Source organism: Podarcis filfolensis (genome assembly GCF_964270895.1).
Source record: "Podarcis filfolensis genome assembly, chromosome: 12".
NCBI lineage: Eukaryota > Metazoa > Chordata > Lepidosauria > Squamata > Lacertidae > Podarcis > Podarcis filfolensis.
In genome coordinates this window covers 10,224,015-10,249,056 of record NC_139614.1, presented here as the reverse complement: position 1 = coordinate 10,249,056, position 25,042 = coordinate 10,224,015, and the positions used below count along the sequence as shown (strand labels likewise).

The 25,042-nt window shown below is 42.5% G+C and overlaps 3 protein-coding genes across 7 annotated transcripts in view; 2 read left to right on the top strand and 1 right to left on the bottom strand.

Annotated features, from left to right (window-relative positions):
* Positions 1-8,864, bottom strand: part of MYRIP (myosin VIIA and Rab interacting protein) — a 260,265-nt gene extending 251,401 nt beyond the window's left edge. The window contains exon 1 of the mRNA XM_083577737.1: positions 8,742-8,864. The gene's annotated coding sequence lies outside the window, so the exon portion shown is untranslated. The remainder of the gene's footprint in view (positions 1-8,741) is intronic.
* LOC310745561 (uncharacterized protein) lies at positions 2,484-6,976 on the top strand. Its single transcript, XM_083578372.1, has 3 exons — positions 2,484-2,979; positions 3,287-3,334; positions 5,547-6,976. The coding sequence occupies exons 1-3, from the start codon at positions 2,925-2,927 to the stop codon at positions 5,870-5,872; spliced, it is 429 nt and encodes a 142-aa protein (XP_083434498.1). The 5' UTR covers positions 2,484-2,924; the 3' UTR covers positions 5,873-6,976.
* The window catches only part of TMC2 (transmembrane channel like 2), a gene marked incomplete at its 5' end in the record, with an annotated part of 45,493 nt that continues 29,207 nt past the window's right edge, over positions 8,757-25,042 (top strand). For 3 of the 5 annotated variants that reach the window (XM_083577911.1, XM_083577909.1, XM_083577913.1), the window contains 6 exons: positions 8,757-8,947; positions 10,682-10,772; positions 12,445-12,526; positions 14,606-14,712; positions 17,945-18,043; positions 21,676-21,821. In XM_083577911.1, coding sequence (XP_083434037.1) covers positions 8,757-8,947; positions 10,682-10,772; positions 12,445-12,526; positions 14,606-14,712; positions 17,945-18,043; positions 21,676-21,821 — 716 coding nt within the window. The other 2 variants (XM_083577912.1, XM_083577910.1) reach the window with 2 other exon arrangements.

Below are 25,042 nucleotides of genomic sequence, written 5' to 3'. Positions count from 1 at the left end.
TTCAAGGCAAATGCCTGCACTTCAGATTGCGTACTTGGAACATATAGCTACCATCAACCACTGAAAGTCTAATGAGCAAAAGGGAAAAAAGGAGCTGCATATTTCTCTGAATATGCAGGAATCAAGTATTAGCACTGGGAAACCTGCTCAGCTAGGGATTATTTATAGACAAGCTGAATGTTGAATAAACGTAACCCAAGGATTAATTAGCTAAAGCCTTATGTTAACCAAAAACGAAGAAAGAAAGGCAACACTATCTGGTTAAATATTAAGGAGTCTGTTGTGTGTGCTTTCAGGATCCTGTTGCAGTTTCTCTGCTAACACAACGTAAAGGGGAGGGGGTACAAAGTTGTCAGAAAACCCTTATGTCTGAAGTTTATTAAAAATCATAAGGTAACTTGGAAAGTGCTGGTGTCCACTAAAAAAGAGAGGTGGTTTCTTGCCACCCTCCGATCCACCCACCATGTAATCCAGTCCAGTCATCCCCAATGCCTTGCTACAGCCCTGCAAATTGTTCATGCTCTGCGCACTAGTCTGACATTTACATAAGTAATTGTTTAGGTTCGCAGTTGCACATTACTAATTTATATCTTGCACAGAGCAAGCTCTGGAGGCAAAAAAAGCAATCTGTTAAGTTATCAGCCCATAACTCTGAGGAAGAAAGAAAGGCAGCAAGACATTTTATCCTCCTGGGTAAACTAATCCCATATGCTGAGTGGAAAAAACAGAAGATGTAAATGCTCGCCGCTTAACAAACGGGTGAGTAAAATTATGAGCCACACTGAAGGCATAAATCTGTACCAACTATCTGTGGAAGGTTTCGGGCAGGGTCTCCTTTTGAGCAGGCGAATAAACAGGGAACCGTTTCACAAAGCCACGTTCGGCTTTGGACGGTGTGTGAGGCAATAAAAATGAAGGTGAGAGACCTCATGGACGCCTGTGGTTTAGGAGATCGATCTTCTAGGTCTCCTTTGACAAACAACCACTAGCCCTCAGTACTGCAGACATGGCCTCTTCTCTGTCATGCGGGTCTACATAGACCCCAAGGTCTGTACTTGATGAGGGGGAGAAAAAATAGGAAAGAAATTATCTTATTTTGAATTGTTCATTGAATTCTAATTAAGCAATCCCTAGTGTGTATGTCCCATCTTCTAATGCAGATGCTATTGTCTTGCCTGTGGTTATTTTTTGCTTCAGTGGCCCCTGCTAAATCATGCCCCTTTCTTTCTCCTGCTCTCACGCACCATCATGTCTTCTATCTTGCCTGGACAGATTCTACAGAATATTTACATTTCCATCTATCTGTGCCGTGAAGGAAGGACTACCATACAAAGGATGCATCATTTGAAGAATGGGTAGGCAAACTAAGGCCCGGGGGCCGGATCTGGCCCAATCGCCTTCTAAATCTGGCCTGCAGATGGTCCGGGAATCAGGGTGTTTTTACATGAGTAGAATGTGTGCTTTTATTTAAAATGCATTTCTGGGTTATTTGTGGGACATAGGAATTCGTTCATTTTATTTATTTTTTTCAAAATACCTTCCACAAGGTCTGAGGGACAGTGGACCGGCCCCCTGCTGAAAAATGTTGCTGATCCCTGATTTAAAGGATATAAGAAGATTCCTGCCTGCTCCATCAGTTCAAAAATCCATCTACCACACAGCAATATGTTTCCAATAGAGGCCAACCAGTTGCTTCCAGGAGGCCACACAAGGATGGTGTAACACAGAGTGGTCCAACCCACAGCCTTTGGGCTGCACAAGGCCTATTCTTTAGCAGTCCTCAGCAACAACGTAAACTATTAGAAAAAAATGTAAGTATGATCATCTTTGGATACCTTGAGTACGGTATCAGAAGCAATAGCTTTCAGTGCCAACAGATGGCACTGAAACATGGCATGACTACCAGGGATGCCAACTTCAATAAAATATGGGGGGAGCAGGTAAGCCCCACCCCACATAATTGATCCCAAGATGCGGTGCACGCACACCATTTGAATGACAATGCCCATCAACTTGGGGGGCAGCCCCCTCAAATATTTTATTGGGGGAGCCAAAGGGACCTCAGCAGCTAGGAGTTGGCTCCTATGATGGCTACATATACGTATGACATCACTTGAGTCTTCACCTGCTTTCATATTTTGTAATTAATTATATATATTCAATTAAATATATTGTGTATATTCAATATTAACTATATTACAAAAACTTTAATTTGTGATACAGAAATTTAATTCAGTGTGTGGGCCAAGGGTTCTGTGTTGAAGTACTCTTGTGGTCCACTAAGCTCTTTTTTTAATCTGAATGCCACCCAGATCACCCCAAATCTGTTCATTTGCTCCCAATTTTCCAACAGATTCTGCTCTGGAACAATTCAATTACGCTCATTTAATACCCTCCATATGCTCCATTTCTTCATAATTCACCCAGAAATATTGGAGACCCTTAGACAAAAAGATCTGGGGCCTGTGCGTCATGGGCCCAGCCCCTCTAGGAACGCCTCAAGTTTGGCAAAGGGTTTGGCAAACGTTTCTGCCACAAATGAGATCCTCAAGCCATCACAGTGCTGTGTACACTAGAATTTGCATTGCTCTCCAAAGACATTGCAGAGCATTCTCCAAAGGGCTTTCCTTCATGTTTAAGTAATGTTGTGCAATGTAATGCCAACAGGTGCTTTCCGTGTCGAAAAGAGATCAGAGCTGAAAGTGGCTGGATAGGATTGGTACCGCGAATCTCCTCTCAGCCGGCAGTCTGTAAGCTGAAGCGGCTGTGTAACAGAAGAACAATGTCTGGGAGAACTAGTAGTGGCAAGTTGACTTGACGGCAGTGCTTTGTGAACAGCAGTAGGTAGCCGAAGAAGGCAGCCTAGGACGCAACTGCATATATATAACGGGTGGCCATAATATCCTCGAGCCAGAGAGAAAAAGATGCCAAAGAAGAAGAAGAAGGAGAAATGTGAATTAGAGGTCATTATGGAAGATGGTTTGTATGGAATCACCTGTATTTGGTCACCATTTCTTGGACCTTGTGAGAAATAACTTGGCTTTAAATTCTTACCGAATGCTCAATGAATATGTATTTGAGATTCCTTTGCAAGAAAAAGCAAATCAGTAATTTGCACACTGTTAAGAATAGCAAAGCAGGAAAAAATCGAATTGTGCATGGTTTTAAACTTACTTTTCTCTAGCCCAAAGTTAGGAGATGTTTTCCCCACCCCATTTTATGAGTTATCTACTGTTATGCTGAAGTACCAACAATAAACATGATCGTTCCATTTGCTGTTTTGCAGTCGGGATGGAGATAGATGGCCAACTGGAGAGTGACTCAGAAAGTGAAGGTAAATGATAGATTAATAGCAGCTGCCTTTAATGGTGTTAAAGAATTTAATTTCCCAAGAATTACATGCAGTGTGTATAAACTGATGCATACAGGCAGTGACATAAGCAATTGTTCGGTGATTGCCAGATGTCGGGGTGTGGGTGGGTGTGGGTGTGCTTGCCTTAAAATGGGTGGCTAATCCTTTTCAGGCTGATGGTTTGGGCCAAAAGAGAGACCAAAAGGAACTGGGGGTGGCGGTGAGGTGCGTCCAAAAATACTCTGGTTTCTCTTCAGATCATATAAATCTTTCGCCTTCCATGAAAATGTTTTGGCGTCACACAATTGCAGCTGGGAACTCGTGGGGTGGTCAGTATAAACATATATATATTATTAGGGGGGAAATAAGAATTATAAAATACGGACAAATTTGGGAGTTCCTTGGGAGCCCACAAAACAATTTTTTGGCATCATGGCATGATAATGGAAGACCCATAAAGTTTTTTTGTTTTTTGTCTAAATGGAAATGGTTTTTAAACTAAAAACTGGGGTGGAAGGCTCTTGGAAGGCTACAAAAACACACACCCTTTTGACATTATGGCATAACAATTCAGGACCATAGGCGTAATCAAAATGACAAATTGGAGGAGCAGAAAAATAAACTGCAGGTCCAGATGCAGCCCATGGGCTACCTCTGCCTTAATACACAGTCTCGGGCTGAGTCAAACGTTCTTTGTGTAACTGACAATGTCAATGGTTTGGAAGGGGTACAGCAGATCATCTACATTGGAACCTCTACTTACGGACATAATCAGTTCTGGAGGTCTGTCCATAAGTCGATCCGGGTCGCCAGTAGAAGCGCCATTGTGTGCAGGCGCATTCGGCGGCAGCGTGCTTCTGTGCATGTGCAGACAACGGCAGCCGCTTCTGCGTGTGCACAAACAGCAGAAGCCACTTATGCATGTGCGCGAATTGCAGCAAATCCGGTATTTACTTTTGGGTTTGCCACGGTCACAACTTGGATCGGGCCCAAGTAGAGGCGGCCGTAAGTAGAGGGTCTACTGTACTTCATCCCAAAAGAAGAATCAAAGTGTGCTGGACCTGAAGCATCCTATCAGATGCATGCCCACACGTTCACCCTGAGAGCAAGGAGATTCCATCACCACTCAAAGGCAGCTGATTCCAATGAACTCCACTTACAGTTGGGGAGTTCTTTGTAATACTGCATTGATACTTTTGTGCTGTGGCACTGGTGAACTACTAAACCCATACTGGAGGGCTAAGCATGGGAGTGGAGCTGCAGTGGAGTACTAAATTCACAAATTTATAGTTTTGGCAAGACTTACGGCAGTGATAAGAGGAGAAACAGACCAAAAACCGATAGAGTGGGATTGTGTAAAGGAGTATATGAAAAAATATGGATGTGAGGGCGATCTGGCTGTGACATCTGTCACCCCATTGATTGCCAGGGTTGATTCGGCTGATCTGGATGGCTAGGTGGGTGTCCCCTTCCTCCCTCACCGCTCCATGTGCGTCCCTCTCGAAGCTGCACGCTCAGTGGAAGAGGACGACCATCCCAGATAGAAGGAGTGTACCGTTCTTCAGTCAAGGGTATACGATATGAAAAAATATTGTTCTGGTATAAATATATCGATATGCAATGAATAAAGTTTGCAGGGTAAAAATAAGGAGGAATTGGTTATAAGAGGTATAAAGGTAAAATAATATTAATAACACAACAATCAAACTTAAAATGAGAGAAGGAAGTCATATACGGGTGGAGGGAAGTCAAGATTATATGTAATTTTGTTCGGACTTTTGTATTATGGATTGATATTTTTCCTTTTTCATTTGTGGCTGGTTTTTTTCTGTTTTGTTTTGTTGATGTTGTCTATTCTGTTTGTTTTCAGCTACTGTAATTAGCAATTTTAAAAAATAATCCACAAATTTCCTATAAGGGAATCACCCATGGTATTGCCTACTGTGTGAATGTCTTAAAAGTCTCTCCTAACATACTTGAAATAATAGTATTATTAGCCTTTAGGGCACTTGACTGACTGTTACGATAGATGCACAAGTCTGTTATAGTGGTGTGATACAAAAACAAGGCTGATCCAGAAACCACGACAGTCATTGAGGATGTATATTCATGCATCTAATTACTTGTCTGTACTAGTAGGCTACTTCTTATTAACTGAAGGGAATTTTATTGAAAACAAGCATTGCTCCCTTAGATACAGATGAGGAAGAGGATGAAACGATAGTCAGAAGGAGGAATACAAAGGAAACTGCTAAGGCAACAAAAAAAGAAAATGAGAGGGATGCTGACGATGAAAGTGAAGAGGATGATGGAGAGAGTTCCAGGAGGAAGAAAACAAATAAAAAGAAAAATCAGAAAGTGGGGGATGATGTTGCTGGAGATGAAGAAAGTGAAATGGAAGAAACAGCAAAAGGCAAGAATAAGGGAGGAAAAACTGTTTCCAGCAAAGAGCAAAAAGATGCTGCAAACAAGAAAACAAAAGGGAAGAAGAAGAAAAAGAAAAATGCAGATGAGAGGTAAAGACCATAAAATATGCTTAAGGACTTTGATATTTGGGCATTGGGTACAGATAACTATTTACAAAAAGTCTATGCTTTTCTATCGGTTCTGAGTGGCACACAAACATTTAAATCACTGCTTTTCTTAGCAAAATAAACATCTGTGGAGTCCATTGCTTTCCCAGCACCACTTCCGTGTACTCCACGAAGATAAAATGAGATTTAATGATGTGTGCCTTTCAGGAGTAATGCAAATACAGTGGTACATTGGTTCTCAAACTTAATCCATTCTGGAAGTTCGTTCCAAAAACAAAGCGTTCCAAAACCAAGGCTTGCTTTCCCATAGAAAGTAATGCAAAACAGATTAATCTGTTTCAGAGTTTTAAAAACAACCCCTAAAACAGCAATTTAACATGAATTTTACTATCTAACGAGACCACTGATCCATAAAATGAAAGCAATAATCAATGTACTGTACAATAAAGTAAATAAGACAGTATTGTAGATGATTAAAAAAATAAAAAATTCTTACCTGCACTGATGACAGTCATTGTTTGGATGGGGGGCTTTTATCCATTTCCGCAGTCACCCAATCAATCAATCAATCAATCAGTAGCTGAACTGGGTTCCACACAATCACAAAAACAAATTAACCGGAAAAGCCTCAAAAACTAAAACGCAAAATAAATAGCAAAAACAAAAGTGTCAAACTTAATCCATTCCGGAAGTCTGTTTGACTTCTGAAATGTTCGAAAACCAAGGCGCGGCTTCTGATTGGTGCTGGGGCCCCTGAAACAATAGCCGACAACTTTATTGGACGGTGCCCTTCAGCTCTCTATATTGGACAAACAGGACAAACCCTACGTCAAAGGATAAATGGACATAAATCTGACATCAGGAATCACAAGACAGAGAAACCAGTAGGAGAACACTTCAGTCCCCCAGGCCATTCTATACAAGATCTCAAAGTAGCTGTCTTATTACAAAAGAATTTCAGAAATAGACTGGAAAGAGAAGTTGCTGGATTGCAACTTATTACCAAACTTAAAACCATGGAGAGACCTGGTCTGAATAGAGACATTGGATTCTTATCTCATTGTTGAAACTGAAATACTTTATTGTCACTTGTACACGAGCACCTCCCACTCAGCTCTCTTAGTCTTAATTCCCCTCATTTACTGACGCACACCCACCAAACCCGAAAGTCAGTTGCCCTGTTGTTATCTTTTCATTCAGCAGTTGTAACAGCCCATGGATAGAAGCTGTTCTTTACCCTGTTGGTGCGACTAATCATGCTTCTATATCTTCTGCCTGAGGGCAAGAGATCAAGAAAGTGCTGGCCAGGGTGTGACTCATCTCTGAGAATTTCCCTCACTCTCCTGAGGCAACGTTCTTCCGCTATTTCATCCAGCAGATTCACGGGACAGCCCATAATATATTGTGCTGTATTCACCACCCTCTGTAGGCACTTCCTATCAGTTGATGTCAAACCAGCGTACCACACCATGATGCAGTATGAAAGGACACTTTCTATTGTGGACCGGTAGAAGGAGATCATCAAATATTGATTGACATCTTTCTTTCGCAATACTCTGAGGAGATGGAGTCTGTTGGGCTTTCTTAACCACTAAAAAGCTATTTTTAGCCGTCTCACCCCTTGCTTTTTCCTGTAAGACCAACTGCAGTCATTAACAGTCGTCAACAGGTTTACCACACCTATCAGCCAACCACCCATTCCCACCACCCTTCTGAGTAATACCCCTCCCCACCCTCTCACTATATATAAGGGTCTGGTGACTTCTGTTTCAGTGTATCTGAAGAAGTGTGCATGCACACAAAAGCTCATACCAATGACAAACTTAGTTGGTCTCTAAGGTGCTACTGGAAGGAATTTTTTTATTTTGTTTCGATTACAGCAGACCAACATGGCTACCTACCTGTAACCGCATTGAACGTTCAGCTTCCAAATAACATTCAAAAACTGGAACACTTACTTCTGGGTTTTTGGTGTTTGGGAACCAAGGCATTCGAGAACCAAGGCACCACTGTAGTCTGTTGTGGTTTTTGCTATCTAATGAGATCATTGATCCATAAAATGAAAGCAATAATCAATGTACTGTACTATAAAATAAGTAAGACAGTATTGTAGATGATTAAAAAAATTAAAAAAAAAATTATTACCTGCACTGATTATAGTCGTTGTTTGGATGGGGGGCTTTTATGCATTTCCACAGTCACAAAATCAATCAGTCAGTAGCTGAACTGGGTTCCACACAGTCACAAAAACAAAACAACCAAAAAAGCCTCAAAAACAAAAAATAAATAGCAAAAGCGCCAAACTTAATCCATTCTGGAAGTCCATTTGACTTCCAAAATGTTCGAAAACCAAGGTGCTGCTTCTGATAGGTGCAGGCGCCCCGGAAACAATAGCTGACAGCTGCATTGGACGTTCCGCTTCCAAAAAACATTCAAAAACCAGAACACTCACTTCTGGGTTTTTGGCGTTTTGGAACTAAGGCGTTTGAGAACCAAGGTGCCACTGTAGTCTATTGTGTATTCAGGCATCAGTGTCCACTTTTCATCCTCATTTCCATCCTTTATCAATAATGGATAATATTGACCAAGTCACCCAGTATCTTACATCTACCATCACATCACATGTTTATAGCCAAATCACATGTTTACTGAACACACAATAGCCACGAAGTATGTGACACATACCAAGCTATCCATGGTCAACACCTGTCATGAAATGCAGGGTATTTTTGCACGTGTTACCCCTGTTTTTGCAATGGAACACAAAACAATGGACCCTGTGCATAGCAATGACTGCACATGGTGAGCTGAACGCATTTGATGAGCTGATACATGCAAGGTTTCAAAGCACTCACCACATGAACAAAGGAATGAACTGTCCCTGGTCCCGGTCTTGTCTTTTTGCTCCTAGTTCTTCCTCATCTCCCAACTCCTCAGACGATGAGTCTCTATGCGAAGAGGAACTGGCCAAGCTAAAGGAGCAAGTGGAGGAGAAGAAGAAACTCATTTCGATCATGAGAAACAAACCCTGGCGGATGGCAAAGAAATTAGCTGTGCTGAGGTAACCTGCAACACACACCCCCAGTGATGTCCATTTTCACAAGGGATAGGTAGGAAAAAAGTTGTATGCCTACAAAATGATGATGTGTTTAGGCTTCTCTTTCAAAACGGCAGAAACTGCCCTGCAGCCACTATATCACTTTGGGAAAGCAACCAATGTTTGCCATATCGGTTGCCTTAACAAGAAGAACACTGAAAGCAGGAATCTGTTATCGGTCTTTGTAACTGAAGGCCAGATGATGAGTAGAAATCTCTTCGACTGATACCCAGCTTTGGCTCATTTTATTGCTTCAATTAAAACACACAGGCCTAAATGCCTGGCTTTCAGAAACCTTGTTGAAGTAAGCTCTCTGCTCTTCTTTGATTATTTATGCTTTTTGCTATAAATACGAATCAAAGTGATCCTTTCCCAAGAGCTTTCAGGTGTTAGACATTTGGAAACAGTTAGGAGAAACATAATGCACCAATTACTGCTTTGTGGAGTACAGCTGCCAGGCTCTTCCAGCGAATGACGCAATGTGCCCTCAGCTAATAATGTTTACTGGCCAGCATCAGGGAGTGGCTAGAGCTCAATGGTACAGCATACAGCTTGCTTGCTGAAGGTCTCAAGTTCAGCCCTTGGCATCTCAGCAGGTGAGAGAAGAACATTCTGTCTGGGACAGCTGCTGCCACTCAGACCAGACAACTGAGCCAATTGTCTGGTTCAGTATAAGGCTTCATGTGTACATTAACTGTTTTAAAACCTAATGGTTCATTATGGCTGTTTAAGAAGGCCCTTGGCTGACTATTTTCACTTTTGGGCATATTTATGTTTTATCTGATAATCATTTTGTTTTATTATAGTCTTGATTTTTCTGCTAATGTTTTGATTTATGATTCCGTTGAACTGTGAGTTATTTTATATTCACCATCAATTTCAACTGAAAAATGGGCAGTATATTTTTCATAATAATAATAATAATAATAATATAGTGCAAAATGATGTCCAAATTATTTCATACAAAGACCCACATGTAGAGCTAGAAGAGAAAGCAGGGCAAGTTACTAGATGCTAAAGTATCAAGGAAACACAACAGAAGGAATTAGGGTTGTAGTTAATTATGCCCTACTCAGAGTAAACCAACTGAAATTAGTGAACTTAAGTGAGTCATGTCCAGTAACTTCAATGCCCCCACCAATTCAAGGCACCACAGAGAACCATGTAGATCAGTAACCCCTCATGAAAAAAATGTAGCTTTTGTGATGAAGATACATCCTTTAGTACTCTCGGAAAGCTCCAAATCTGAGTAAACTGGTCAGCTGACATTTGGAGTTTGACAGTTGACGTAACTAGGGAGGGAGACACAGAGAGGACTACCTCAACATAATGTGGCTTGCCATCTTACTAAGAAAGTTGTTCATGGACAATGATGCAACAATGACCAAGTCACTATGTTGAGAGAGAAGAAACCATGGCAATTAAACCAGTTTACATTTATAGTGTAAATATCATCACGGAGGAGATATGTTGGATAAGAACCCCTTTATATAACATGATAGCAGACATGACTTCAGATTCCTTCATGATGAAACTCAGGCCTTGGCACTGCTTTAGAACTCAAGCACTGTGACGTCAGTGGTTGTACTGCATTTGTGGTCAACACAACGGTAAGTGTTAAAGCTTCTGCCAACTTCCAGAGATGCATTATTATTGCTGTTGTCGTTAATATAACCACCTTTTCAAACTTTAAATTAGGGAGGCTCAAGCTTTTGTTGAAAAGTTTGAAGGTGCCTTGGGGAAAGGCAAAGGAAAAAAGTTGTATGCCTACAAAATGATGATGGCAAAGGTAAGCGACATGAGGAACTCTGATGAGTGTAAGGTTTTCCCGTAATTTGTATGGTGCATTTTTGCTGCTGCACTTCATGAAAATGTTTTTAGATGGTACTTGACACCATCGAAATTAGCTAAAATTTACAAATTAAAATCCAGCCTATGTTGGAAGTGTCAAGAATTGGAAGGGATGATGTACCATGTCTGGTGGGGCTGCAAAAAGGTAAAACGTTGCTGGAATATTATACATGAAGAAATTTAAAAAGATGCTTAGGAGCCCCATAGAAAAGAAACCTGGGGCTTACCTACTGGGCCTTTTGGGGAAAGATATTCCACAAAAAAAGAAAGTATTTTTCCTGTATGCTACAGCAGCTGCCGTATTAGCCAGTAAATGGAAAAGTGAAATAATTCCCTCCAAAGCGTATGTAAAATGAGTCATTATATACAACTGGCAAAATTTACAGCAGCCATAAGGTTACTGTAATCAACAGTTAAGATTACAATGGAAATGCTTTGAAGATTATATAGATAAACACTGTTCACAGAACAATATGTTGAAATGTATAGATTAAGACTGTAGAGTTTACAAGAAGAATGATGTTTGAAATGAGATATGAAAGATAATTCAGATAAGGAATTAAATGTAAAGATTCAATATAATAGATAACAGAAATCAGGATGTGGTGGAAGGGAGTCAAGGGTGGGTGGTGGAATTATATATGTAATTTTATTTATATTATCTTTTTGGTTTTGGTTTGGTTTTGTGCCCCCTTTGTATTCTTGTGTATTCTTGTATTGTTTGTATTGTTTTAAAGAAAGAAGGAAAGAAAAAGAAAGAAAGAAAGAAAATGCAAACACAGGAATTCAAAATGTTGAAGTTGAGTTTTTAAAGCCATACAGTGGTACCTTGGGTTACAGACGCTTCAGGTTACAGACTCCGCTAACCCAGAAATAGTACCTCGAGTTAAGAACTTTGCTTCAGGATGAGAACAGAAATCACGCGGTGGCAGCAGCAGGAGGCCCCATTAGCTAAAGTGGTACCTCAGGTTAAGAACAGTTTCAGGTTAAGAACGGACCTCCGGAACAAATTAAGTTCTTAACCCGAGGTACCACTCTACTTGAAATACATATTTCAAGCACTGTCAATGTTGAAATAAATGGAAGAACCAAACCGCTGCTAAATAGGGAAGATAGGGAAGGCAGTATGAACAATGATTCCTTACAGTACTTAGGCGTCTCCTCACTTTAAACAGGACTTCCCAGCATATTTTGTTGCCAAAGGCAAAGAAGCAAATGGCCTCTTTCAGGTCAAGGTGCAGAGTATCCAAGGCCAGTTAAGTTATTCTGGCACTTTTGACAAAAAAACAACAACCCACATACACCTCTCCTTGAGAGTAATAGTAATAATAATCAACCAATTTGCTGCCCTTTCTTGGCACTCAGAAATCAGCTGCCTCACTCTGTCTAATGGTAAAGTATACTGCTGGAAAGAAAAGTCAAAGTAAAGTCCACTTGTTCTCCCTGTCATCGATCAAAAGAGCTCAATGTCACTGTCTAGTTGAAATCCAGCAGTTTTAGATGAGGGGCTCATCTTTAGTTTTTCAGGACAGCAATAAATAATTTTAACAATTCCACAATTCTGCCTGCAGCACCAGAGCAACGTTACCTTCTCCTGTGTTTATTTCCAGAAATGGGTCAAGTTCAAGAGAGATTTTGACAATTTTAAGACACAATGTATACCATGGGAAATGAAGATAAAAGAAGTGGAAAGTAAGTTAACATTTCTACTTATTTAATAGAATGTTTGTCAATACTGTTCTGGAATCCCTAAAAAGAATCTTCATAGACCAACCTTAACATCACAACCCAAACATAATGACCTTTCCCTCATTTGAAACATCCCATGCTCGCTGTTTCACAAAACACTTCTTTTGTTTACTAAGTTTAAGCACTGCTTTTCAACTTCTGTTTCCAAAGCAGTGTACGGATAAAAAAGATTTCATTAAAAGAGCAAGCCTCAAAGCTACATTGCATGCTTTATTTTGGAGAACTTCAAGATAAGAGACTTAATAATTTCGTTCTCAGTGTGGAAGGAGAATGCTACTTATTGACCACTTAAAAACTTGTTGTCTACGTCCAATCACTATGCACCAACGATTTCAGCATATGCTGATTTCTTTGCTTGTCCAGTACAAACAGGGGTAATTGAAGATGTGCAGGAAACAACATTTTAATATTAGTCCTAAGGTGTTTTTTTTATAAAAAAAAAAATCACTTCAATTTTAGTTCTATGGGAATAACTACAACCCTCTTCAGGTTGACTCCCTGATATTTCTCCAGTTTTTCACATGCTGGCTGCTTATTCCTCATCAATGGTTTCCATTTATTCACTGAAGCCAGCACGGGCAGTTGTCCCATGTGCTCAAAAACATGAGTATGGTGTGTGCTTGCCTGAGGAGACGCCAAACTTGTGTTTTGAGAAGTTTTGTGGTGCTGATAACACCAAGATTGCAGGTTTGATTCCTGTATGGGTCAGTTGCAAATTCCTGCATTTCAGGGGGTTGGACCAGATCAAGCTTCCTCAACCTCGGCCCTCCAGATGTTTTGAGACTACAATTCCCATCATCCTTGACCACTGGTCCTGCTACCTAGGGATCATGGGAGTTGTAGGCCAAAAACATCTGGAGGGCCGAGGTTGAGGAAGCCTAGACTAGATGACCCTCGGGGTCCCTTCCAACTCTACAATTCTATGGTTCATTTCTTGCATTATTGTCACCATTGTCTCTTCTCCATCTGAACCATAGGTGCCAACTCCCTGGGGCCCTGAGCACCCACAAAATTCCCCATGAAGGGGCTGGGCACCCATAAATTATGGTGCCAGGGCATGACACCCATGGCCCCTGGCACCCTCGGTCACAGGGCCACGTTGGCACTCCTGATCTGGACTGCATCTGAATGCAGTCACAATGGCCAGTCAGTTTCCCTTGAGGCATCAGCAGGGACCAGTCAGTTTCTCTCATTGATACAGGCAGCAGAAGCAGAAAGTGTGTGGGCACAACCTTTCCCTCTGAAGCAGGTAGAACCATGTGGGCACAGTTTCTTTCTCTCTTATAGGCACAGCTCTAGGCAGAGAAGCATCAGGCAAGGAGAACGTTAAGTGGCAGGTGCCTCCGTTGTTATAGGGCTTTACTTACAGTGAAGAGAGCTACCCGGCACCAAAGGCAGAATGACAGAATGAAGGTTGACACGGGAGTGTCGAACGTTCACCAGCGATAAGAGGATGGCCACCTGCTCAGTGTGTCAGAGCCAGGCATGGTTTGTGAGATAAATTGGTATGCTGTTGTGGCAGGCTGAAGAAAAGGCAGCAAGGAGCAGGACATGGCAGAGGGACACAGTTATGGTGGGGAGCAGAGGCGAGGTTTTGCCTCCAGTGGCAAAGCATCCTGGGCCAGCCCTGTGTGTAATAATAATAATAATAATAATAATAATAATAATTTATTATTTATTCCCCGCCCATCTGGCTGAGTTTCCCCAGGCACTCTGGGCGGCTTCCAATCAAGTGTTAAAAACAATACAGCATTAAATATTAAAAACTTCCCTAAACAGGGCTGCCTTCAGATGTATTTTAAAGAGAAGATAGCTGCTTATTTCCTTCACATCTGAAGGGAGGGCGCCACCACCGAGAAGGCCCTCTGTCTGGTTCCCTGTAACCTCACTTCTCGCAATGAGGGAACCGCCAGAAGGCCCTCGGTGCTGGATCTCAGTGTCCAGGCTGAACGATGTACCTGTACCACAGAAAATTCTGTCTGAACTCAACACTTTTCTAATGACGCCTTCTCATTATTAAAGGTCATTTTGGTTCTTCAGTGGCCTCCTATTTCATATTTCTACGTTGGATGTATGGAGTGAACTTGGTCCTGTTTGGCTTGATATTTGGATTAGTTATAATTCCAGAGGTAAGTATGGAAATAATAATTGGATTTGGACCCAGAAGACATTGAGTTGCATCAGCTCATGTTGCAATAAGCCATACCATCTACACGGGCTATTTAATACATGGCCTATAGAACGCCGGGGCAGACCTCTAGGGAAGGGCTGTCGCTCAGGGGCAGAAAGCATCTGCTTTGCATTCAGAAGGTTCTAGGTTCATTCTCCATGTATGTTGAGAGACCCCAGTCCGAAAGCTGGGACAGTTGCCACACCATGTAGACAATATATGCACAGCTTTTTATGTGCATGGGGACCCTCAAAAGCAGGTTTTTGGAGTGCCCAGGAAGAGGAGAGGAAAGCTGAACTCTGCTCTCACAGCACTGGATACAAACAGGGGTGGCGCTGTGGTCTAAACCACTGAGCCTCTTGGGCTTGCCGATCAGAAGATCAACGGTTTGAATCCCCACGACGGGGTGAGCTCCCGTTGCTCTGTCCCAGCTCCTGCCAACCTAGCAGTTTGAAAGCATGCCAGTGCAAGTAGATAAATAGATACTGCTGTGGCAGGAAGGTAAATGGCATTTCCGTGTGCTCTGGTTTCCATCACGGTTTTCCATTGCGCCAGAAGTGGTTTAGTCATGCTGGCCACATGACCCGGAAAAATGTCTATGGACAAATGCCAGCTCCTTCGTCCTGAAAGCGAAATGAGTGCTGCAACTCCATAGTCGCCTCTGACTGGACTTAACCGTCCAGGGGTCCCTTACAAACCTTAGTCTGGACCCTGGACCCCACCTTACATTGCTTCCTAATTTTAATATGTGCAGGCAGCAACAGCACATTTCTCTGCATGGGGCTATCAAATTCACCCTAGCATCTTGCTGCTATCATCTATCAGCCCCATCATCCTGAATTCTTGCATGCGCGCACGCACGCACGCACGCATGCACGCACACACACACACACACAGCACAGCACAAACAAAGATTACTTCACAATCTTTGGGATGTTGTACTACAAAGCCTCTCTCCAGGCATGAACAATGCCCCCAACTTGATCCAGCTTTTTGTAGAGGAATGTGTGCTGCATAGAGAGATAAACATAATCCTTTTACGGCATTCAGGGGAAATATAACCCATGACATCCCCCAAGAATTCCATCAGCCGAAAATGAGCAGAATTCAGATTACTGCTATGTAAAATATGATCTTCACACATTAGTTGTGAAAGGAGAATGCTTAAGTCTATGGGTGACTGGGGTTTTATTCTGAATTATCTTAGTTTCAATATTTTATTTTATTTCCAAGCCGGAAGGACAGTACAAATACAAGCCATGCAAAGCAACAGATCAGTGTTAACTATATGAAATGGGAGACCATTGTAAAATCACAAGATTTCTTAACTAATAGGAAACATCATTCTCATTCTCTGGTTCCTAGTCTAATATACTGCAAAGAACTCCATGTAAAAATTAGCCTTTGGATTTTTACCCACCCTTATTCTAATAGATTTTGTTAATTTGCACATGGCATCCATATACAACATCACAATACCATTCTGGTGTGTAACTGGTTTTAAACGATGTTGTAAAATGGTTTGTTGCTAAAAAATCAGAAGAAATCTGTTCATAAAATAATGGTTACCAGTTCCCTTAATGTATTCAAGTAAAATTCCATATTTATATGGATTACAGTGCCCAGATATAATTTTGCCACTGTGAATATTTCACAACTAAGCCTGCTTAAAACAGGGGAAGGGTAAGAAGCATAATTTAAGAGGCAGCTGTGTTAGTCAGTTGCAGCAAAAACTACAGTCTTGTGACACCAAAGTAGTGGTTCTCAAAGGAGGATGTGGCATGCCGCACTGGTGTGGCAAGAGAGATTGGCAAATGTGGCAGGAAGATTCAAGAACTATCAAAGAAACATTTGAACATTTCTGTGTAGAATGGATATACAACCAAGAAACAGTATCCATGCCTCACTCCCAGAGCTTTGTGTATTCTTTGACAGTTCTCCATGACAAATTGTTGTGAACAGGGATTTTCAACTCTGACAAATATGAAAGATTAGAAAAGAGAACGGCTTCTTTGTGTTGATGAGGAGATGAGAGTTTGTTTGTCTCAAATTAGACTTGATATAAATGAGATTAGCCAACGAAAGCAAGCTCACACCTCTCACTGAGTTATATATACGTACCTTATTTTTCGCTCTATAAGACTCACTTTTTCCCTCCTAAAAAGTAAGGGGAAATGTGTGTGCGTCTTATGGAGCAAATGCAGGCTGTGCAGCTATCACAGAAGCCAGAACAGCAAGAGGGATTGCTGCTTTCACTGCGCAGCGATCCCTCTTGCTGTTCTGGCTTCTGAGATTCATAATATTTTTTTCTTGTTTTCCTCCTCCAAAAACTAGGTGCGTCTTGTGGTCTGGTGCGTCTTATAGAGCGAAAAATACGGTACTTAAGATACATATGCAAGAGGCTCATTATAATTATATTTTGGGAACGGATCGTGTTCTTATGTATTTGCATTGTTTTATATTTTATGGGGGTCCCACGATCATATTATAAAGTAGTTGCGCTCTGTGTTATGAATCAAGCACTGCTAGTTGTTTCCTCTTTGTTTTCCAATGTATTTCTTACCAATAGAAAAGTTGGTGTGGCGCAAGCAAATGTTTATTCTGAAAGTGTGGCCCAGAGGGGAAAAAGTTTGAGGACCACTGGACTAACACAATTACTTTGGCATAGGTGGGTCTAGAGAAAAACTGTAAAAAGTAGGGTCTAATGAAAACAAAATGCAAAAAAGCACAGCCCCTCACAATTCAGTAAAGAGACTATTCACACCAACAGTAATTGGTGATAACATTGAGGATAACACTGGCGTAGAATGACTCTCTACATTTTGCCTCAAAACTTCCTTTCTAGGAGGGCTAGAGACTTTCTTTTTAAAAAATGACTAGGGGCTGCCACCCCAAGCTCACATTGCTTGCCAGCTCCACCTTTAGACCTTCTCAATCTCCCACCTCTTATCGCTAGCCCCAAACCCACCTTCCTCATCCATTACAGCTGGAGTGCAGACTATTTTCTGGATAGAGGGACGGATATTTCTTTTCATCTAAATCAGCCCATTTGTCTCACATTTTAAAAACAACACACCTTACCAACAGGAAAGGCAAGTTGCTGTGTTGTTATTGATGGGTCAGGAAATGAAAGGACATTTTCAATGCTTCAGAAATTATCTTTTAAAAAATTTATGATTAACTTGTTCCAGATATTAATGGGAGCACCATATGGAAGCATACCAAGAAAAATTGTACCCAGGGCTGAGCAAAAAACTGCCATGGATTTCTCTGTTCTTTGGGATTTTGAGGTAGGTGTCTTCAGATTTGTCTCATTTATTTTCTTCATTTGTATACCACCCATAGAACTGATTTTCTGGGTGATTCGCAGGCCATTAAATATACAAAATACAACGCAACACTTAAATGATACAAAAACCATTTAAAACCAGCATATAAAACCAGAAAGGGGAATAACGTAGTGCAAAGATCTGAAAGCACTAAAATAAATGTGCCTACTATAATTGAAAGTCCAAGGACAAAAATGTCTTCACCAAGGTCCAAGAAGACCAAAGTGTGGGGCATCAGCCAAACCTCTCTCTAGGAGGGCATTTCTCTAGATACTAGGTGTGGAGGATCAATTGAAGATCTTAAGGTTGGGGCAAGTACTTAAGGGAGAAGGCAATCCTTCAAGTCTCATGGCCTCAAGCTGTTTAGGCATCACTGCCAAGAAAGCCCCTCTGCCTGGTTCCCTGAAACTTCACTCTTCTCAGTGAGGGAACCGCCAGAAGACCTTTGGAGCAGCATCTCAGTGTCTGGGCTGAAATCAAATCAAGCAATGTAGATGTATGTGTGAACCAGTCCCAAGAATCCTCCCCATGTGTATGGGTGGACTAAACATTAGCCCTCCCCCTAGTAGGGATCCATGCACCATATTGCTGCCTCAAAGGTCCACAGAGCCAATCTGTCTGCAAAGGCACTGAAGCTCAGCACGAACTGCACCATAAGCATAATATCTGGGAAACGCTGAGATGAGATTTAAGCATGGAAGTAGATGAACAGTCAGTAGCGCTGATCCCGGCAGACCCTGCTTTTGAAAGTGTGTATCGGAGAGAGACTGTAAGACTTTCTCAACAAATGGGTTACATAAAAGAGGACAGAGGAGGAAAAAGAATAGGCTTCATTTGAGCTCAAGACACCATTTCTGACAGAGTGTTCTGGAGGCTATAATCTTCATTTTATTCTTTCAGTGGGGAAAACCAGCAAAATAAAATGTAAGCACAGAGCGAGACCCCAAGCTGAAAATAAACTTTCTAATGAACACCGAAACAGAACTCGTTTGTGTTTGACTTTCCGTTGTGCTTTTTGCCTTTAGCTGTCCCAACAATGTACACAATAGATTCTGACCGTCTATCCACAGGGCTGCATGGTGCCCCTTATTTGCCTTCTTCCCACGGCCTCAGTCACAGCAGCGACTCTGCTGAGGCAGAGAAGAACAAAAAGAGCCTTTTGTACACAGCAAGAGTACATTCAGACATCATGCTAGGTCAACAAACTATGGTCCACACAGCTCCTGCTCTGCTCCTCCCTTAGTTGGGGGGGAGAACAAACCATAGACCAGCTGACTTTCGTATTATGTGCAGTTATCATGGTTCATTTCCTCTCCGAACAAACCACAAACTGAAACCAAGGTTTATTTTTTGCTTCCCAGTGATGGTTTGCTTGATTGGGAGAAACCGACCACAAGTGCTGGTTCAGATGTAACACTAAGCCAGCCATTCCATCATAAAGTGCGAGAGCTCAAGCATACACCAGCAAGCGGCTTATGGTTCAACAAGCAATGCTTCGTAGACCAGTGTTAGGTCTGAATGCAGCCACTGGTAGATATCATACTGAAATGGCTGTATATTCCAAACAACTTACGCAAAAATAAAAGAGGCTTTGGCTGATATAGCCTACGCCCTTTTAAAATGTGGTTCTTTGGGGGGGGTATTGGGTTGTTGTTTTTATTTTGACTATATATATTGTGGTTTTATATTTTGATTTTATTCTGTGAACCGCCCTCAGACCTCCGGGTATAGGGTTGTATACAAATTCAATACATAAATAAAATAAAATAAATATATCAAGTTAGGGCTTATCCACACTTTTGCCCCACTTTTTCCAGGCACAGGTCTGTGCTTAAATGCTCTGTGTCCAATTGGGGGTCTTTTATTTGGGTGGGGGGAGGGTTTGCCCCTGAGCTTTCCCTGTGAAAAACTGCTCTTTAGCAAATGCCAATATGTGTCCTGAATCCCTGGCCTACCTGGCAGCACGTCCGGGGGTCAAGTCACACGAGCAAAGTCAGGAAATGCAATCCGGGTCAATCCAAGTAGCCAAGTCTGAAGTCCAGCAGTCAGGACACAGTCCAGAGTCAAACCCAAAACATAGTCTTGGAGCATCCAAGCCAAGGTTCATCAGCATGGGCAGTTGAGCAGACACATGACCTCAGCTCTACTTCCAGTTTGTTCTTTGCTTGCTGATTGCAGCACCTGGGCTTGATGAGGCCTGTGACCCTCACCTGTTGTGAGCTGAGGAATCACACCCATCTTCCCAGAGCTAGCAAGCCCTACCTGGCCAGCTAGGGAGATGGTCTGTGGGCCCTTGTCTGCTCAGCCTCCTGGAGCACCCCTTCCGCTGCTCCCTGCTCCATCACATTCATGGAGACATGGGCCCCTTTGGCCCATGATGGGTCCTGCTGCTCTGGTTCCTGTGCACTTACCCCCATTCCTCATCATCCTCTGTCACCCTGTGAGTACTTCCTTCCCTGTCCCCTGCTTGCCCCAGTGTGTCCCAGTCCTGGCAACATCCCTTGCTGGGATCCTCTTCCTCTTCCTTCTCACCAGCATCCTGCCAGCTCATGGGAATTTGGGTTTTCCATGAATTGATGTTTGCTCCAATTGAGCTTTAAAGAGTGGGCATTGTGGGGAAAGCTCTGTGGCCAAAAAAAAAAAAAAAAGAACACCCGGACCCAGAATTTTAAAGCATAGACCATGCCTGGAAAGAACGAAGGAAAAATAAATGTGGATACGCCCTTGGACTCAGAGCAGACCCATTTAAATCACTGAACTTAAGCCCAGTGATTTTAGTGAGTCTACTCTGTGTATCATCCTTTGACTGAAGGTGTAGGGGGGAGATTAGAGTCTCTTCCAATATTGTTTCAGAAAACAGACATGTCACACTCATAGAGATATGAAGGCATAACTTGGGAAAGGAAATCTATCTGTCTGTCTCGGGGACAATGGAGCTGATCTGGAGATTGTACGAGAATTCTGTCTGACATAGTAACGTCTATGAAATAGCAATCTGAGACCTCTCTGCTCGACTTCTATTTTTGCTTCTTTTCTCGCACACACAGCAGAGGTAGCAGCACACAGATAACTTGCAAAGGGATAATGAAAATTAATTTTAGCAGCCTTTCCTGGATGCTGTTTCACTGGGGCTGTACGCAGGAGTGAAAAATTGATCCCTGCAAGAGGGAGGTGCAATGCAATACATTTCATGTCCTAATGCTGAGGAGTTGCTCATCAGACTAGGACTGCTGCCACCCTAAGCACAATTCCTGGGGTGTAAGACGCATTGAACTCAGTGGGAAGTTTGAATAAGCAATGGGCTGAAAAATTGCTTAGCACAGCCCAAAAGGAAATGCAACTAAAGCTTCTGCTTATATGATCTCTTGTGCCCAATCAAAAGCGCCTGCCGCAATGGTAGGCGTCAATCAGCACACCAGCAAAGTCTTGAATGGGCATCTCATTCTGCAATGAGGAGTAAACTGAATTCAGGTTGTCGCCCTCACTAGGCTTGCATCCAATACTGATTACGAAGTTATGTTTAGATCTGATATGCATAAAAATGAACATTTAATATGCTCAAACTGATTTAGGCTGTTTTGTTCCCCTTCTAGGGCTACATTAAGTATTCTGCTGTTTTCTATGGCTACTACAACAACCAAAGGACAATTGGCTGGCTAAAGTACAGGCTACCAATGGCATATTTCATGGTTGGCGTTGTCGGTGTATACGGATACAGTATAATGGTTGTCATAAGATCGTAAGTCCAGCTCTTTCTTAGCATGGCTTTTTCTGACAAACTGGTAGTGTTAGCCTGTGGTGCATTCTTGCCTTGTGTGGTGAACAGGTTATGCTCAGAAAAGCCTGTCACCCACCTTCCTTGCCCTAACGCTCCCAGTTGAGTTTTCTGTGGTATTTGCCAACACCAACACCCCCTAATCTTGCAGCCTTGGTGGGAGGGAACCTGGGATGCACCAAAGCAATTATTTTTTTTACAAATAAAGGCTCTGAGCCAGTGCTCATTACACTCCTTGGCCCACAACTCACTAGGGGACACAGGTAGAACTTCCAGCTGCCGTATCGTACACCTAGAGGCGGTTTTAGGGCAGTGCCAGCGGTTTGCCCACATTGGGTATGGAGTCAGGGAGGGCACCTTCTTAAAGCCCATTAAGTGCTTCCCAGATTCAGGAAGGAGGCATGAGGACTCTGATAGGGTGCTGGAGCCCTCCTTCCTCCTTCCCAAAGCCTGGCATCTCTTACCTGACTTTGGGAAGGCAGGATGAGGGCTGCAGAGGGCGTCAAATTTTGGCCTCGCACAAGGCTAAATGAATTTTATTATTTCAGTCACAGACCAGTTCCAGCCCACATACAATATCAAGGAAGTCATAAAACACGATAGGGATACATTTGAATTTGCAATTGGGTATAACAGGGACAATACAGATATAGCAACAGTTAAAAAATATATAAATTAAAACTTAGTCACTAACATATAACCTAAAATTATCATTTAAAACCTTAATCATTATGATAGCACAGCTTGTTCCCTAAGTTTTATGGCAATCGCACAGAATTTGGCTACCCTTAACGTGATCTCAGGATCCTTGTTCTCTACCAGGGATTTTAGACATTGAAGTTCAGATTCATTTGGAGATTTTTGCATGGCAGGGGTGATCAATACCAAGCGTATATCCCCGTAGAAATGTCAGCATAACAAGGCAAGAGAGACAGTTTCTACCTCCATCAAGCCGCAGGGGCAGACTCGTTCTGCGTATGGTTTGCCCTCAAATCTGCCCTGCAATAAGGCAGATGGCAGCACATTGAATCTAGCGAGGGTAAATGACCGTCTGTATTTAGGTATTTGTAATTTTGACAAATAATTTGCTGGGGTAAATCCTCTCCCACTATCTTTTCTTTCTGGGTGTTTATTCATCTCGCTCACGTGGCATTGCAGTTCCACATCCCAAATTTGTTGGCGGATTATTGCTCTAGCTTTCTCATAACCTACAGCTGTCAGGGCCTGTGGGGGAAACCCCAAGCCTCTTAGCTTTTCGTGCGGTGTAGCTTTCCATTTGGATTGGTAGGAATGCAGTAGGGTTAAGGGTGCCAACCCAAGAGGGAAAAAGATAAGTTTTAATCAATAATGGATCTTCATAATCCATATCCGAGAGCTAACAGGTGACATAGCAACAAAGTCTGCCCCTGCTACTCTGAGATCAAAGCAGTTTGCTCGTTTACATAGCAGACCCCCTCCTCTAAACTTCGTAAAACCTAGGAACTCTTAAGGCCAACACACCCTGTGTTTCCCAGACAGTCCCTTATAAATTACGCAGAGCAGGGGCAGAACTAGGCTTTATTTCACCAGGTTCAAAGACCCAGCTTGGCACCCACCCCACCCCATGAATTGTTCATTACACGCAAATGTTGCGCTTCATTGCACCACTGGGTAACCCATGTTATGAAAATATGCGGTTGCACCTTAGTTAAAAGCAACATCTTCAAATGCATGCAAGGACAGGCCCACATTAAAGCCCCCTAATTACAATTCCCACAAAAGAATCATTCTTTCCAAGCAGTGCTTTCTGTCCTGGCACAATTTGCTTATTGTTATCCGTAATTCTCTCCAATTCTGTCCCTGAGAAGCTTCTTGAAACAGGGCAAGTCACTGCTCTCATCTATTCAGTTCTTTTCTTGGAGTGCTAACAAAGCAGTTCCATTGTCACTCGATGTAATAATTTTTTAACGGCATCATTTTAGCAAGCAGGAAAGTGCACTGAAACCCCTAGCAGTTTATAAAGCTGATGTACTTCTATTTTAACCGCACCAGGTACACGGCGTGAAGAAACGCTCCTAAGAACAAGCTGCTTTAAAAAGTGGATGTAGGGATGAAAACACAAGGTAGACCCCCAGACTCACAACCCTGAACTCTCCCCTCCAGATTTTCCATTTGGTTGGGACCTGCTGAGAAATCCTACATTAAGGTTGTGAAGGAAGGCTCTGATCAGCTCCCTACTATTTTGATAAGACAGTCCTGCACAAATGCTGCAAAAAGGGTACTTAAGATGCCTACCTGAAAGAAGACCTGGCCAACTGGCTTTGGTGCCCCAATGGTCAGAGGTCACTCTCTCAAAAGGCAGGGGAGAGAGCCTTTCAAATGCTGAGCTGTCTTGCCTCTAGGTCCCTCCTATCATCAGGGTCCAGACTGCGATTGCCGTATCACCAGGAAGCTGATTATCCTTGCTGCCTAACAACTAGGATTATCATATTGTAGCAGCTAGGGTTAGGGCTAGTCCAGTGTTAGAGCCAAAATGCTCTCCTTTATTTTGTATTCTGTTCTGACTTCCTATCTTCCCGCCCCCCCCCCCCCCGACGTTTCATTTCAAATACAGCTTCACAGTTTGACCGCTGAACTGTGTGCAACTGCCAACATCAGGATTCTAGAATCCCCCTGTGTCTAGCTAGGCACTTGGAATTAATACGACTTAAAGTTTAGAATTAGAGTCATAAGAGACCAGCACATTCTTTGAGTTCCCTTCCAACTCTTCAATTGGATTTTGAGCTCTGAGAGAGATTTGGGGAGTGTGGAGTGCCTTTGCACTCTGAGACAGCGCTACCACTTATTTTCATAATATGGGTTAGCCTGTGGTGCATTGAAGTGCGGCATTTGCGTGTAATGAACGATTCAGACATGCGGGTGGCACTGTGGGTTAAACTACAGAGCCTAGGACTTGCCGATCAGAAGGTCGGCAGTTCGAATCCCCGCGACGGGGTGAGCTCCCGTTGCTCGGTCCCAGCTCCTGCCAACCTAGCAGTTTGAAAGCACATCAAAGTGCAAGCAGATAAATAGGTGCCACTCCTGCAGGAAGGTAAACGGCGTTTCCATGTGCTGCTCTGGTTCGCCAGAAGCGGCTTAGTCATGCTGGCCACATGACCCGGAAGCTGTACGCTGGCTCCCTCGGCCAATAAAGTGAGATGAGCGCC

What these genes read in the sequence shown, in the direction of transcription:
- LOC310745561 (XM_083578372.1), top strand. Translation starts at nt 2,925, where the DNA reads ATGCCAAAGAAGAAGAAGAAGGAGAAATGTGAATTAGAGGTCATTATG. An exon ending in AGAGGTCATTATGGAAGATG is followed by an intron (nt 2,980 to 3,286) that starts GTTTGTATGGAA and finishes GCTGTTTTGCAG; the next exon opens with TCGGGATGGAGATAGATGGC. An exon ending in GAGTGACTCAGAAAGTGAAG is followed by an intron (nt 3,335 to 5,546) that starts GTAAATGATAGA and finishes TTGCTCCCTTAG; the next exon opens with ATACAGATGAGGAAGAGGAT.